This window comes from Mauremys reevesii, linkage group 4 (assembly GCF_016161935.1).
Source record: "Mauremys reevesii isolate NIE-2019 linkage group 4, ASM1616193v1, whole genome shotgun sequence".
NCBI lineage: Eukaryota > Metazoa > Chordata > Testudines > Geoemydidae > Mauremys > Mauremys reevesii.
Genome location: NC_052626.1, coordinates 28,372,679 through 28,389,655, shown reverse-complemented (window position 1 = coordinate 28,389,655; position 16,977 = coordinate 28,372,679). Strand labels below are relative to the sequence as shown.

The following is a 16,977-nucleotide window of genomic DNA, read 5'->3' as shown; positions in this document are numbered from 1 at the left end:
CCAGAAACCTGGCCCATAGAGAGTATGCAAAAGTATCCTAACATGTCTGTGTGATGCAGCAGTTGTTATAGTCACTGTTCATTATTTACCAGTTAGTACTGTATATAGTAATATTCTTCAGAGCTGTTCAATTGTTTATCTTCATTAGCAGCCCTGTATTTTGCACAACAGCTCCCACTCCCACTCCTGTTTTTCTGACTTTACTGCACCTTCCTGGTACATAAGAGAGGAGCAAATATTTACTTAACAAGGAGTTGATGACGAATTATCAAAATAATCAACATGTAAAACCATATGGAAAGCTGCATAACTAAAAGCAGATAGTTTGGGGAGAATACCAATGAATGCAATTGGATTGTTTAACAGATAGCATTTGTTGGAATGGGTTACCTCGGAGTGGGGGGGTGAAATCTCCATCCTTAGAGGTTTTCAAGGCCGAGCTTGACAAAGCCCTGGTTGGGATGATTTAGTTGGCGTTGGTCCTGCTTTGAGCAGGAGATTGGACTAGATGACCTCCTGAGGTCTCTTGCAACCCTAATCTTCTATGATTCTATGATTTGTACCATTGGATACAGTAGTAGATTTATTTTCAAACTGTTGAGACTATCAATTTCTCCCTTCTGTTTGAAGTTTTTTACTTACTATTGCTGCAACAGCTGTTTTGGCTGTTGGAGGGGTTAAAGAGTGGTCAGAGGTTATGCACAGCCCTGCAGATAAATAGGAGGGAGCTCAGTAGGTTGAAAAGCTTCATTTCTAGCTGACCTTGAGATCCAAGGTAGCAGAACTCACCCTGTCCCACCTTGACAAGCTCTCCCTTTATCCTCTTGCTCACCGTATATCTTCTCCCTCTTATCTCTTGGCTACTAGGTGTATTGGTGGAGGAGAAGATGGGTATGCTTCTTCACTTACCCACAGACTGCAGGTCAGAGCCTGTTCACGGAGAGCTTTTGTTGTCCCATCCTGTACAGATGAGGGGCCTTCCCTAGAAAAGGGGGGTGACCCATAGAGGCCTCAAAAGCTTGTACATTAAAATAAATAGATTTCACTCAGACTCTTACTTAATTAAAATATGGGTGTCAGCTAAACAAGAATCCCAGCTGCACTTTAAAGGACCTTGACATTTTTATCATGAAAGGGACATATGCTCCTCTTCAAGTGATTGAACACGAACATCTAACTTTACACAATTGTTTTGTTTTTCAGATGACAGAAGTCAAACTGTTCTCCCTTTAGTGAAATCATTCTGTGAAAAATCCTTCAAAGTGGATGAATCGATTCTTGTTTCTTTGTCTTTCCATTTAGGGAAACTATGTAATGGACTATATGGTATGATTTAATTATTATTATAAATTCAGAGTGACTCAATGTATTGTGAAGTATACAGATTAGAAAATGTCCAGATAGCCAAAATTTATCAAGTGGAATGATAATTAGGAGTACAAAAACCCTCTGAAACCATCTGTAACACAAAGTTTAGATTGTTTTTTCTTTTTCATATTTTCTCTACTTTCATTGTTTTGTTTTGATGCCTAGGTTTGTTGCAAGTTTCATCTTGAAGTGAGTGTGTTAGTTGTGGTTAATCTATAAACCTTTGAAAATAGGGCATGATATTATCAGTAAGGTGCTAGATGCTGTGCTATGTCTCCTCAAATACAGTACAAAGGGTTAGCCCAGGAAGAAATGGGAGCAAAGGAGGCTTTATGCCACTTTTGCACCACTTGGATTCCTGGCTGCTCTCGGGGCTGAATATGCAGCTCAGAATCCTCAAAGCAGTGAGCTGTACAAACGCTCCCCTTGCACCACCAGCATGTGTCCTGCACTGAGGCCTATGAGGCTAAGGCAGTGTAGGGCCGCTTAGGTTAGCTCTAAACTGGTCCCATATCATGGGATTTTTTTATGGTCCCTATATACCTATAAACTGGGTAGGGGCTGGATAGAGATCAAAATCCAGCCCACTGATCCTTTAAATGTAAGGTGAAATTCACTGTACTACAGGTGGCCCAGATAAACTCCTCCTACTTAAACCCTTAAGGTCCCAAAGTCTTAATTTGTGCAAAGGGCTTTGCCTGAGCTCAGTGAGAATGGTGGTGGTGTTCAAGGATTTGGAGGCAAGAAGGGGAATAAACGCGACTGTACCACTTTTAAAATATATTCACAATCCTCCCAAATGAAACCCTTAATATTCTAAAAAATATATATTTCTAAAATACAGAAGTGAAGATTTCTTCTTCTATGGGTAGGTTTAATTTTTCTGTAATCACTATTTCACCCTACCACTTGCAATAAGGAAATGATTCCTGTTGGAGTCATTATATGAGAATGAATTGGGGAAATGGTTTATTTGATTGCTCTGGAAATAAACTCAAGTTGTTGGATATTGTTAGCTTTTTCCCTGATATTCTGTAACAAGAAACTTAAGCATTAGTGTTGTATTTTTAAAGGAATTTTTACTCCAGAGCAACACTTGAGATTTTTGGAATTTTACAAGAAACTTTGCACACTGGGTTTACAGCAGGAAAATGGACACAATGATAATCAGATACAACTTCAAACCCTAGAGCAAGAAAAGAAGTATATATCAGTAAGGAAGAACTGTGCTTACAACTTTCCAGTAAGTTAACTGCTATTTTATAAAACTTACATTATACACATTAGCCACAAAACAGGAATAGATGTAAGATGTAAAATCTGTTACCATATAGTATATTGTGAGCCAAATCCGAACTCCTGTGCAAAGCAAAAGTAAATTGACTTAGTGCAGGGATTCTCCAAGAAGGCTTTGCGTAAAGCTAAGTTCTTATCACAGATATTTTAGTAAAAGTCATGGAGAGGTCATGGGCAATAAGCAAAAATTCATGGAAGCCCATGACCTTTGCCAGACTTTCACTAAAAATATCCCTGACAAAAGAGAGAGAGAGTTCAGTACCCATCTCTTCTAGGCTTTGGGGTGCCCTGCCACTGCAGTGCATGGGAGCTCTGGGGTCCCACTGCATGGCAGCTGAGCAGCTTTGGGGGCACCCTGCTGTCTGCAGTGGCAGGATGCTCTGGGGGGATCCTTGCCACCTGCGGTGAGTGGGAGTTCTGGGGTCCCCTGTCACCCATGGGAGCTGAGCTGCTTTGGGGTCTCCTCACCCCCTGCTGCGGCTGGGAGTTCCGAGGGGTCCCTACTGCCCACTGTGGCTGGGAGCTGCAGGGTCCTGTCACTGGGGGGGACTGGGAGCTGCAGGGGGAGCGGGGAGCAGGAGGCTGGCTGGGAGCTCCAGCCCTGGGGCTGAAAATATCACTGGAGGCAATGGAAGTCAGATTCTGTGACTTCTCTTTATCCCCAAATCACAGAAAACCAGTGGTGAGTTTTGACCAAGACGTTCCTATCATCAAAGATCTCTCACATACACTGTTCCCTCAAAGCCTCTTGCACAATGGCATTGAAAGAACAGCTGTTTGTAAGCTCTCCATAGCTGGAACCTCCCCACCCATTCTGCACAACTGGCTTTCCAAGTGGCACAGGATTTAGCTCTGAATGAGCTAGATATGCGTCCAACTCATGTACCCTCATGTATTTGCTAAACAAAGGTCCTTTCACATATATAGAAATGAGGCTTTTATGCCTAAAACTATTGTTTCTATTAATCTGCCTTCTATTTTGAATGTTTACAGGTATCCTTTATATTTAAAGGAACATTTCTTTGTAGTCAACCTTATCAGCCACGTTTTTTAAGTTGGCTTAAAATCTGCACAAAGTACATAATTAGATATCTACTGATTTTCTTGAGCTATTACATGTTTTGTGCATACACAATGTTAGCCAAAATTTCAAAGATTGGCTTTGTTGCTGTCTAAACATGTATTTTATTTATTTGTTTTTAAAATCTCCAATTGAAGGTTTTAGTTGTTTAGAGAATAAGTTAAAATATGTAAAACTAAAAGATCCATATCCACAATACCAAGACTTTTTCCTGTCCTCCTGGAATGGACCCAATCGCTCAGAATATAGATTGCCCGTTAGTTAACTCATCATGAAATAATAGGTTCCTGTGCAAACTATCCTGTATTTCTCAATCTGTCTCTTCAGAAAAAGCCTTGCAGCGTGTCCAAAAGTTAGCTGATCCAAATTGTATCAGACCATGGGGGTAGGAGAGGGTTCCAGAGTTGAGCACGAGTCACAGAAAATGTCCTATCAGCAGCTCCCCCATTTTTAAATCAGCGTGTATTAGCTCAAGTGTCCTGCTGATTACAGCAGCAGTGGTTTCACACAGGGGAAGAGGTGGTCATTCCAGTAGCTGGAATCCCAAACATTTTGGCCCTATATGTGTATATTTGGATTAAAGACTGCATCTTATTTGTCCACAGGCCATGATTGTTTTTGTGGATCCGAAAAACTTCCATTTGGAACTATACTCTACATTTTTCTGTCTTTGTCATGACCCTGAAGTGCCAGTCAGATACACTATGGCTATTGGCTTGTATGAAGTAAGTCCAGAAAGTTTCTTTGTTAGTACTTCAGATTTTTTTTTTTTGGCTTTTTAATATTTTATGTGGTTTTGATACTTGTCTGCTTAAATTGACATTTGTTATATTTTAACTACGGAGTGCCTCAGTGAGAAAGCTTTGGAAAATTTGCTAAAATTCTTCAGTTTATTGAAAGTCTTCTGGTATATAATTATAATCCACTACACACCTTTTAAATATGTTTTAAGGGACTGGAAATTTAACTAGAAGGAGGTTGTCATTGATTTTGGTGAGGGAAGTTTTGGTGTGGTGGATTAGGAGGACAGCAGATAGGAAAGACTCCAGAACAGGAAATTTAAGTAGTGTAAATAAACAGTATGGTCCAAGATTTTGGAGCCAAAGGGCCAGAGGACAGGAATTGGGAGAAATAACTGGGACTAAAGGAAAGAATTCTTCTCCTCCTCGCCCCTCCACCCCCACCATCCCAAATCAGTAGGGAGAGAGTAGATTTAAAAAAAGTGAGAAGGATGGTATGTGAGGGAGACATGAGTGAGAGAAAGCGAGAAAGGAATATGCTGCATTTGATCTGATTCTGCAGTCCTTCTGTAGAACTGTAGGATTTGGGGCTTAGTTGACAGTGTGTGGAAGACACTGTAAGCACCAGTTCTAAGCAAAACACTGACTGAATTTTAATATTAACAGAGTTAGAAAGTTACATAAATGTAACAAGTATGTATATTATAATTAACTGCTTGGTTTTGTATAAGCTGCACTGTACTGCTTTATTAAATATATTAAATGGCTTGGTTTTGTAGGTATTAATGATTTTTAAATTGAACGAATTGCACAAATGAATGTAAAATCCCCTTCCTCAATTTAATAATAATCCATACTCTTCAGATGGTCACTTTCATCCAAGGATTGCAGAGCTTTACTGTAAGCCCCAGAACAACTCAGGGCTCACTCTTATTATCCCCAATTTATAAACGTGGGAGAATGAGGTCGAGAGGTTAAACAGTTTGTTGAAGGTGTTATGGTGAATTTCTAGTAGAGTTAGAAATAAAACCAGTGTGTCTTGACTCCCTGCTTTAACCTCTACACAACATTGCCGTAGAAGGAGATAATTGAAGCTAGTAGTGGATATTGTATAACTAGCATATAATTCTGCAAAATCCTGTACTTTGTGTCTCTACCCCCAGACACCTTTAAAAAGATATTTGAATAAATAAAAGAAAATCATTTAGCCCTGTAAAAAGGACTTATGAGATTACACTTGAAATGCTGTGCACAATTAGGGTATGTTAATGTGTTGTTATCATGTCATCAGTGTAATTAGTCAGCCACATGTCACACAGATATCAAGTAATTTATGATGCTCACCTCTAGTTGGATACATTTTTGATTTAATATGTTCTGTAGCCATGTCCTAAAAGAAATTATATCCTTCCTCTTAGCTGGAGGTAAACAGATTATTAGCATGAGCTAAGTGAAACAAAGAAAATGATTAAAGAGTATCAGTTATTACCAGATTTATCCCACATGGCTGAGAAGTCAGATTTCTTGACACTTTTCTCTTATTTGCTGCCAAATGTTGTTATTGATTGTTTTAACATTGACATCAGGCTTACTGCAGAACTTTAAATGTGACTTGTGAATTCTAATCAAATGTGCCAGCAGCCTTGGAGTTTATGAAGTGAGAGCCTCAAATAGCAAAGGTTAGGGAGGCTTAAGGCCCATAGCTGATGCCAAACCAACCTTTATTTCTTCAATTCAGCTGTCTGACTCTGTTACCTCTGTTACTGGAGCATGCAGCAGACTGTTATAAAAGCCCTGAATGTTTCTCTAAGTATTTGCAGGTCACCTTAAAAAACAACAACCCACCTTTGGAATATAAACATTAGAAAAGGAAGTGCTTGTTAGCCCAGTCTCAATGGCATGTTTAATAGTTATGCAACAGCCCTGGTGTTCATTTTGCATGCTGTTATAAAAGCAATGTTATATGCTAATGGCAGGAAAGTACATAACCTCAACAATTTTACAGTGCAATTTGTGGATGCTAGAGATTTGTTCAGCATCCCTACTTCCATATTTCTAGTCAAACCGTACTGAAAAGTAAATGCAGCTATTTTAACTGTGGTATTTCCATGAAACTAAAGTGTGTTATAGTTTGTTTGTCTTACTGTCATTTTTTAGGTTGCTAAGCTTTTAGATTCGGGTGTGTATGTAATACATAAAGAACTGGTAACACTACTACAGGATGATTCATTGGAGGTAATATATTTGCTCTTTTTTATTTGTTGGTTACATTAATAATGCTTACCAACAATAAAATAACCCAATATAATGAATGATTGAAGTGAAAAGCTTTACTTTTGGTTCACATATTCTATAAAGATTCAAGGAGTCATTTTAGACTCAGATTTATCTTGGTGCCTTTGAAGGTGATGACTGTTGGAAAATAAAAGGGGAAAAATAGGGGGATATTTCAAGTCAATAACCCTCCCCTGTTTTCATCATATTCAAAATTTGGTTGAACATGGTATAATTTATCAGCGGTGGCAGAAGCTCTCTTTGAATGGATACATACATACAGGTACATACAGCAATCTAAGCATACTAAGCATGGAGAATGGGGAGAATCAAGGAGCAGAAGGAAGTCAGAGTGTCAGAGGAAGTCCAGGTAGGTACTCTGTGTGTGGTGGGGCCCACGAAGTTGGGGTAACAGGATGGATGCTCTGCATGGAGAGTGGGGGATAGTTAGAGTGTCCAGGATAGGAGTGGGAGTAGGGTGAGTGCACTCCTGGGGAGTGAGAAGAGCTATGGGGATTTCGCTGGCGTGGAGCAGCTGGCTCTGGGCTGGGAAGCAGGGGCCCAGTGGTTTGCACCAGAAGTGGCTGATCCCAGCCTAATCACCTGGTTTCCTACCTGCGCCCTAGACCAATCCTTGGCACTGCAGCAGCCACTTGAGCCCCTCTGGGTCTCACTCTTTCCTCTGCCCTCTGCAGCCCTGGAGCCCTGCCTGGCTTGAGCTCACAAAACAACTTGCTTAAGAAGGATATGCAGGGTCAGAAACATAGATCACAATAATATTTCCGTTGCAGGGGACTAGCCCTCCCAACCCGGATTCCACTGCCCCTGTAACTTATCTAGACTGATTAATTTATAAAATTGCATGTAAATCCATTCATTTTCAGGATACATAAATTATGGAGAGATTTCAAGTTTTGGGGTTATTTTTTCTTTCTCTGACTGAACAGGGGGTATGATAGTGTTGTGATTAAGGGACAGGACTTGTAGAAAGGAGACCTAGATTTTTGTCCATGGTCTGGCACAGACTTTCTGCATGACTTTGGGCTACTTACCTAAATTTCATGTGCCTCAGTTTCGCCATGTGTAAAATACTTAACCATCTTGCAAAGATGTTGTGAGATTTTGGGTTCTCCATTGAAATGGCCAAATGATTAAATAAGAAAAAAGCAATTCAGTCCCAATGCAGTAAAATACTGAAGGAATTTCAACTCTCATCTTTAACATGTGATTACTCCTTTTGACTTCAGTGGAATTATTTCAATATCTGGACCACTTTGTTTTGTATAAGGTCATTGGCCAAGATATTGAAAAATGAATATGGATTTTGGGTGCCCAGCTTGAGATACCTTAAAAGGGCCTGATTTTCATAGAGCAGGTTCTCAGCACTTCTGAAAATTAGGCCCCTTTAAGATGTCTCAAGTTGAGCACTCAAAAATTGAGGATCTAAAACCATCAGTCATCAATATAGGATTTGTCTCTACAGTATGTTTAATAGTGTTATTTCTAGCCTAGTTTTAAATGCCCCAAGCTTTCAATGACATGTTATTTTGCATTTCCAGTGTATTATATTTTACTGTATCAAGCGCAGTTTTGCTAAAGCTGGATAAAAAAAGAGTTTTAAATTTTGTCTGGCAAAAATTGTCCAAAATATATTTATTTGCTTTTATATCTGATAAAGTTCTTACTAAACTGTCTTGCAAAACTGCAGAGGAACATGGAAAGATATTTACATTTTAATATTTTATATTGTGAATACTTCGGTTTAAAAGATCTGACTGTATTATGGGTATGATCTTAGTAACATTATCAGAACAAATAATGGGACCTGATTCTCCTTTCATTTATATTGGTGTAAAAGAGTAGTAACACCACTGAAGTCAGTAGGGACTTACAAGTGTCACAATTGTGCAAGAGAAGAATCAGGCCAAGTCAATTTACAAACATGATTAATCCAACATTTCTTTAAATAGGTATTAGATGCACTGATAAGTCACCTTCCTGAAATTCTTGAACTTATGACTACTGGAGGAGAAAACAGTGAATCAGAAAGCAAGGTAAGCAACCTGTGTTTTGTAGTTTAGTTCTAAACATGAAGGAGGTTAGTACTGAAGTTGTTTCACATATGTAACGCTCATTGAAATCACTGAGCACTGGTCTACACTATGAGTTTAGGTCGAATTTAGCAGCATTAGATCAATTTAACCCTGCACCCGTCCACATGACGAAGCCATTTTTGTTGATTTAAAGGGCTCTTCAAATCGATTTCTGTACTCCTCCCTGATGAGGGGATAGCGCTGAAATTGACCCTGTTGGGTCGAATTTGGGGTAGTGTGGATGCAATTCGACGGTATTGGCCTCCGGGAGCTATCCCAGAGTGCTCCATTGTGACCACTCTGGACAGCACTCTCAACTAAGATGCACTGGCCAGGTAGACAGGAAAAGCCCCGCGAACTTTTGAATTTCATTTCCTGTTTGGCCAGCATGGCGAGCTGATCAGCACAGGTGACCAGGCAGAAGTCTCCAGCTGGCATGATATTCCAGGCAGGATTGAATCTCCATTAGAAGAATCTTAAAGAAGAGAATGACCTGGAGTCATTCCCATTTTTGTCCAGGCGCCCTCGACCGACCTCACCGAGGCCGGCCAGGAGCACCCATGTCTGCCCAGGTGCCCCTGACCAACCTAACCGAGGTCGGCCAGGAGCACCCACGGGACGACGACGATGGTTAGCAGTTGTATTGCACCATCTGCCATCTGCAAGGCAAGGCAAGGGGATGCTGCTGTGTAGCACTGCAGTACTGTGTCTGCCAGCAGAACCCAGGAGACGTACGGTGACAGTGAGCTGAGCAGGCTCCATGCTTGCCGTGGTATGTCGTCTGCACGAGTAACCCAGGAAAAAAGGCGAGAAATGATTTTTTGCCGTTGCTTTCACGGGGGGCTGATGACATGTACCCAGAATCACCCGCTACAATGTTTTTGCCCCATCAGGCATTGGGAGCTCAACCCAGAATTCCAATGGGCAGCGGAGACTGCGGGAACTGTGGGATAGCTACCACAGTGCAACGCTCCAAAAGTCGACGCTAGCCTTGGTACTATGGACGCACACTGCCAACTTAATGCACTTAGTGGGGACACACACAGTCGACTGTATCAAATCGATTTCTAAAAAATCGACTTCTATTAAATCGACCTAATTTCGTAATGTAGACATACCCTGAGAGGACTATGGGACCAGATCCTGACTCTGATAAAACTGCAAACTGACATTTGTATTTGTTTGTTTATTTATATACATATCTAGAGGGAGAGATAATTATATAGATATAAGGCCCGTCTGTACAATGAAAAAATTTTCAGTTAACACGTGCCTTCTGTCTGAATAAATTAACCACAAAGTTTCCAAAAGGGCTCAAATTTTCAAACATAGTTGCTAAGTTGCATCTAAGTTGTGCAATTGCATCTTTATGGTTTCATAGTCAAAGTGATTTGTATGCACATCTGGGTAACTTTGTGTAGAACTGCCCTTTCAGACAGTTAATCCTTTTAGGAGGAATGATGGCCTTGTGATTAGGGTACTGAACAAGTACTTGGGAAACCTGGGTTCTACTCCCAGCTCTGCCATATACTCCCTCTGTGATCATGGGCAAATGCCTTGGTTTCCCATCTGTAAAATGGGAATGATCCTACCTTATCTCGTGGGCATGCTGCGAGTACAAATTTATTAATGTAGGGAGGTGATCAGCTTGTCCATTGCTGTGGGGCTATATAACAAAATGACTGGATGAATGGATTTTGCATGTGCAAAAACACAGGCTATCATCTTAAAATTGAAACAAATCAGTCTTGTAGAGTTCTAAATTAACATAATTTTAGGCTTCAATTAATACTGTGTCAATAACGACTTGAGATTTTAAATTTTTTATGTTTTTATTTTATATTTTTAGTTATTGACTGTCCCTGACTTGATTCCGGCACTAACGACTGCGGAACAGAGAGCAGCAACTTCTTTAAAATGGAGAACTCATGAGAAGTTACTACAAAAATATGCATGCCTGCCTCATATCATATCAAGTGATCAGATTTATTATCGTTTTTTGCACAGAATGTTGACAATCATTATGACAAATGTGAGCCCCAAGCTCTCTCTATCTCTCTTCTATTGTTTTCATATTTGTTTCTGATGCTTTAGAATGACTAATGCAATATAAATAATACTTTTATGTGCTATTTATCTTATTTAAAATTAGTATTTATTATATTATCTTCTATAGAACAAAGTTAGGTTATTCACCAGTTTTATCACATAAGACTAAGAAAATGCTCAAAGAATCCTCCCTCCCCCCAACACACCTTTCATAGGAAAAGTTGGACTTAATTAACATTTCATGAAATTGTCATGTATTCTTTTCTGGATTTCCCTTCCGATGCCATTGCTGATTCTCAATATGTTTTTTTGTGAATCAAAATTTTCTCCTCTGAAAAATGAATCTTTTGCTTGATCCTTTAGCTTCCTTTATATTACACTCTTTCTTATGTGACATTTAATTCCATGGAGGAAGAGTACTGTAAAAGAGAGCAGTTGTTGTTGTTGTTTATTTAGTGTGCTAAGTGATTTCCAAAAACAGTAGAAAGTTCAGTTCCTATACTGAGGAGCTTAAACACAAAAAAAGTGATGGAGAGAGTAGAGAAAGTTGGTAAACTATATAAAAAAAGGTCAAAGTTGATGGGCCCAATTCACCATTGCATTACTCCAGTTTTACACCAGTGATATGCCAGTGATTTCTGTGGAGTAATGCAATGGTAAATCAGGCCTCATATTGCTTGCTAGCAATAATAGGAGACAAAATGTGCATGACAGTTAAATTATTTTAGTTAAAACTAATATATTTTTAAAATAAAAGGATGTGGGAGCTCTTTATTATTTTCACACACTGGGACATATGAATAAAATAGGAATGGTAAACTTTTTGCAGTGGCATGACCTACTTCAATGTGAATATTTGGTAACTATATAAAAAGCTGACCCATAAACATTGGTTGTCAGAAAATGAATGCAAGAAAAGCAAAATATTTTTAGTTTTCACCCAATAACCAAAATATTTCAATTTGGTATGCTACTGCGCTGCTCCATGAGAGCTGTAGTTCAGTTGCTTCATGCTCCCAGTCTCCTCTCCTGTCCAGGCTCCTTGGTCGGACTACATATCCTGTTATGCACCATTGTCTTCCCTCTTGGTGAGAGGAGGCAGTACATTATGGGAGTCCCACAGCCATGATGTATCATGGATTATGAAGTCCAGCTGGGGAGCTCAGCCACAAGAGGAGAATGAGGACGTGAGACAACTGAAGTACAGCTCCCATGAGGTATTACAGCGTCATATCCGAATCTAGATATTTTGGATTTGGGCTGAAAATGTTTTAGTTTTAAGAATTTTTTTTAACAAAAAAAATCCATTTTTTTTCTGCAGAAAGCTATCACTTTTCATAACTCTTTTTTGTGCATCTTAAAGTTAAGCATGTGCCTAAGTGCTTTACTTGAATAAGGGTAGAATTAAGCACATGCTTAAGTGCTTTGTTGGATCATGGATAAGACTACATTTATGTCACAGAGGTCATGGAAGTCACGGAATCCCTGACTTCCAGAGATCTCCATGACATTCTCTGCTTCAGCCCCAGGGACTGTGGCACTCTGGAGCTGGCAACTAGTGGGGTCTTGACAGGGTTTCAGTGACAGGCCGACAGCGGCAACAGGTGACTGGGGGAGAGAAGCGCTGCAGGGTTCCAGCACAGGTGACAGACTCCTGAGGGGGCCCTCCTCAGGGTTCCAGCGACAGGCAACAGCCTCGTGTGGGGGGTGGGGGACGCCTCGGGTGAGTGGCTGAAGGTGTCCCATTTTTTCTTTGGGAAATGTGGTCACCCTGCAGCTCCTAGCTGCCCTGGGCAGAGGGCCCCCCATCCTGAAGCTTCCAGCTGCCGCAAGTGGAGGGGATCCCCACAGCTCCCAGCTACCATGGTGGCAGGGGAAACCATGGAGCTGCAGCAGCAAAAGTCACAGACGGGTCACAGCTTCCATTAATTTTTGTTTATTGCCTGTGACCTGTCCACGACTTTTATTAAAAATAACCATGACAAAATCTTTGCCTTAATCATGGGCCAAAATTATAGGGCTGTAAATACTACACACATCAGGAGCCATGCAGACCCACAAAAACTGAAATCAAAATGCAATATACAGTAAGTTATAGTCTACATGCGCCTAGAGCACAATACAGGTTCCATGTTAAACATTCAGACCTTTTTAAATATCTGAGTTTGTTCCTAAATTTTATGGAGCCAAATTTTTTCAACCAGCTGTGCCTATAAGTTCTTGTTTGGCTCTTATCAGTCTGAAACGTGACAATTGTTTGAATTAAAGAAGAGGTTTAATTAAATATTAATGGAGTCTATTTGTAAAAATACTTGATCTGAGTAGATATTAAAAAGCATTTCAACTTGAAATGTAATATCTGTTAACCTCAGAGTGAAAAAATAATGTAGAATACATTGCAAGGGGAAAAAAGGAAAATAAAACCACATGCCAACATATCACACTTTCAGAAGGAACCTGATGAGTTGTTGTCCTTTTTTCTGTTGTAGTTGACAGTGTGTCCAGAAGTACCTATACATGCCTTTAGATGTTTAACTGTATTTCCTGTTTCTTTTAAGAATGTTCTCCCTGTCCAAAAAGCAGCTGCTCGAACTCTCTGTGTTTATTTACGCTACAATCGCAAACAAGAACAGAGGCATGAAGTCATTCAGAAATTGATTGAACGTAAGCAGTAATTTTTTCTTAATTACTTTATGAGAAGTAAATTAATTCTGGTAAATGAAAAGGAGATGGTGCTTAGGGTTGTACTCTGTAACCATATTAGCAATGAAGAAACAATATTCAGAAGACATATGGGACCGCCAGTTTGGCCCACAGTGTCATCAGATAACACGTGTGAATATGTACCACAGCTATGCAAAGTACTCAGCAGGAAGAGTCTATGCAGGAAATTTACGATATGCTGAAAGATCCTGTAAAGCACACTGCTGGAATTCAATATTTTTAGTTGAAAGTGCTGTGTTATACAAAGCACAGTTTTTCTTAGAAAATAGAACAGTAGAGGCTGCATTTTAAAAAGTGCTGAATGATACGTTTTCTGAAAAATGAATAATTTATAGAGGATTTAAATAATTTAAAAGCAGCTGACAAGTTTGACCTACTGATCTGTACCGTAGTTCCTCAAAAATTGCACAGAAGGATGAAAAACCCTCATTAATGATCCTTACTGTTTACACAACTCTAACTTCATGCTCCTGATATGTGGCGTGAAATGCATGAGTTTCTGTTCCAGGTACCAGCTGTGTCACTTGGTAGTTCTGATGTTTCAGTGGACTAATCAAACACAGAGGATGAAATCCTGGCCCCCATTGAAATCAGTGGCAAAACTGCACTGTCTTCAGTGGGCTCAGGATTTCAACCAGAGAGTGAATTTGAGATAGGCTGACATGCTGGGGTTTGTGAGTTTATTGACCCCATCACAACCCTTAAAATCACTTTCAATCTCAGGCTAATCTTTGAGACATGATGTATTTCAATCTGAAAACTTTACAGATAACCTTTTTGGGGTTTATTTTCCAGAGCTGGGCCAAGGAAAAAGTTACTGGAACAGACTTCGTTTTTTAGACACTTGTGAATTCATTATGGAACTGTTTTCCAAATCATTCTTCTGTAAATACTTCTTTCTACCTGTGCTTGAGCTTACCCATGATCCAGTAGCAAATGTGAGGTATTGTACCAATTGTTTGAAATCTTATATGAAAAAAACCAACCCTATTCGTTTCATGGTGTATATTAATATAATATTAAATGGCTTCTTTAAATAAGTTGAGTAACAGGGCTAAGATTTTTCTGATAGTTTAAAAGAAAAAGAGGATTATAAAACATCCAGAAGAACATGGTATGATAGGACACAAAAGCATGGTTTTTATAAAGTTAAATCTTGCCTACTAATCTACTACAGCATGTTAACATAATAGTGGTTAGAGGAGGACCATATGATATCATTTATTTGTACTTTTACAAATAACTTTATAGGTCTATTAAAGAAATTAGATGCCTGATTCAAGACCCCTTAAAATGAATGGGAGTCTCTCCCATTGAATTAATTGAACTTTGGATCAGCCCTCAGTTGTCACAGTATGAAGGCTAAAGTACTGATTCAAATTAGAAAATGTATAGGACAGAAAAAAATAGGAATAAATTATCAATTTTCAACATAAAAGATTCACTGTTGGGTGGCTGCAGGTTCTGTGCATGGATCTTTATTGTTTAATAAATTTGTTAATGATCTGGAAGCGAACTGAACAGTGCAGTAGTGAAATTTTGTCAGTCACAAAGTTATTTAAGTTAATCAAGACGAGAGGACTATGAGGAACCTCAGAAGGACTTAACAAAGTTAAGTGTCAGCAGAATGGCAGATAAAAATTATTGATGACAAATACAACTTTTTTTTTTAAAAAAGACACATTCTGTAATACATTGGAATATAAAAATAAAACCTAAATATTAAACGTGAAATAATTTCTCTTTGAATGTTGAGAATATTATTTTTTACATTATGTATAAAGTTCTACACATGTGTACCTAGAGTTGTGTAAAAATTATATTATTCTGATACTATATTGTATATTTGAGAAACGGTGATCATGTAAAAACACTAACTCATTTGAAAAAATACTAACTCCGAATGTATGTGCAAAAGAGGGCACAGTTAAGGTTGCACAAACAGACTTGTCTTTGTCATGTCCAAACTTTAGAGTATTTCACTTTGCAACCTTAATATTCTTTTAATATAGTTTTTGTATGAGAATGGTGTAGTGAAGATAGTGGATCTTCTGTTTACTCTTACCACTAATACAAGAACAAATGGATATTCAGTGGAATTAAAATGCAAGAGATTTACCACTGATAAAAAGGAAATGCATTTTACAGAATGCATCAGTAGCCATTGTCACAAGTTATCAGCATGGCCAAAAGCTTAGCAGGATTCGTAAAAATGAATGTGGATTTTGAGAGCATCCATAGTTGTATCAGTATGCTAAAAATAAACAGTGATTTAAAACCTCATATATCCTGGCATAAATCAGCTACTAACTGATGCGGTTAAGTAAAAACTTCCTCTGTGGACATCTTAATCCATAATTTTCTTCTTGGGGTTTATTTTAACTTTCTCTCAAACATCTGGCACTGGCCATTCCCAGAACCAGACTACTAGACTAGATCGCTCATTGACCAGATCTGATACGGCATTTTTTATATTTCTACTCTCATATTTCAGTACATACACAGTGTTTCAGATTCCACATTTTGTAATAATATAGTATACTATTTTTGTACTGATGGCATTATAGAAAATGCTTTCAGGGTTGTAAATATGTTAGTTTTCTATATCTGAAGATCTGTTTGAAAATAAGGACATTTTGCTTCCTGTATTTATATTTATTTCTTTAATTAAACTGAATTTGTATTACGAAATCAGAGAATCATTGAAGAAAACTGAAAAATATTAAATTTGCTGTTTTGAGAAAATGGCCTCGAAAATTTAGTTTCATAGCTGACAAGGTACAGCTTTGTGTATATGGTTCCATTACAATAAAACTCTTCCTTTAAAGAGTCTCTGCAGGCATTTTCTACTGTGTAAAATTGAGCTTAATTATTTTAGAAATATATTAACTGTTTCATGCAGCATAGTAAGCCATTATGGAGAACAGTACTGGAAAGCCTATTAAATACTTTATAGAATTTTGAATGTTCGGTGATATTGTATCAGGCAATCATAACTTTATCATTTCAGTGTGAGCACCTGCAAAACTGCTAGGAGTCAGAAGTGCAGCCACATTTCATTTTCCCATCCAGAATTACCCTGAATTCTTTAGAGGTTCTCCTCCCCTTCAGCCTTACCTCCACTCTGTAGGCCCTTTCATGTGATCATCAATCTTCAGGTTAGGGAGAGTTTGTTCAGACTAAATCATCTATCAGTGTCACAATACAGAGTACTTCCTCTCCTGCAGTAGCCTGGAAGACCAGAGACCAAGAATAACATTTTGAAAAGTGTCTAAAGTCCCATTTTCAAAAGGGACGTAGGCACTTAGGAGCCTAAATCTCATGGACTTTCAATGAGACTCAGGCTCCTACA

The 16,977-nt window shown here is 38.8% G+C and overlaps 1 protein-coding gene across 4 annotated transcripts in view; it reads left to right on the top strand.

Moving 5' to 3' along the window:
- The window catches only part of PPP4R4 (protein phosphatase 4 regulatory subunit 4), a 108,616-nt gene that overhangs the window by 73,276 nt on the left and 18,363 nt on the right, over positions 1 to 16,977 (top strand). For all 4 annotated transcript variants that reach the window (XM_039537868.1, XM_039537871.1, XM_039537869.1 and 1 more), the window contains 8 exons: positions 1,204 to 1,326; positions 2,442 to 2,611; positions 4,351 to 4,470; positions 6,643 to 6,720; positions 8,730 to 8,813; positions 10,702 to 10,884; positions 13,460 to 13,565; positions 14,421 to 14,568. In XM_039537868.1, the coding sequence (XP_039393802.1) occupies positions 1,204 to 1,326; positions 2,442 to 2,611; positions 4,351 to 4,470; positions 6,643 to 6,720; positions 8,730 to 8,813; positions 10,702 to 10,884; positions 13,460 to 13,565; positions 14,421 to 14,568 (1,012 nt within the window). The remainder of the gene's footprint in view (positions 1 to 1,203; positions 1,327 to 2,441; positions 2,612 to 4,350; positions 4,471 to 6,642; positions 6,721 to 8,729; positions 8,814 to 10,701; positions 10,885 to 13,459; positions 13,566 to 14,420; positions 14,569 to 16,977) is intronic.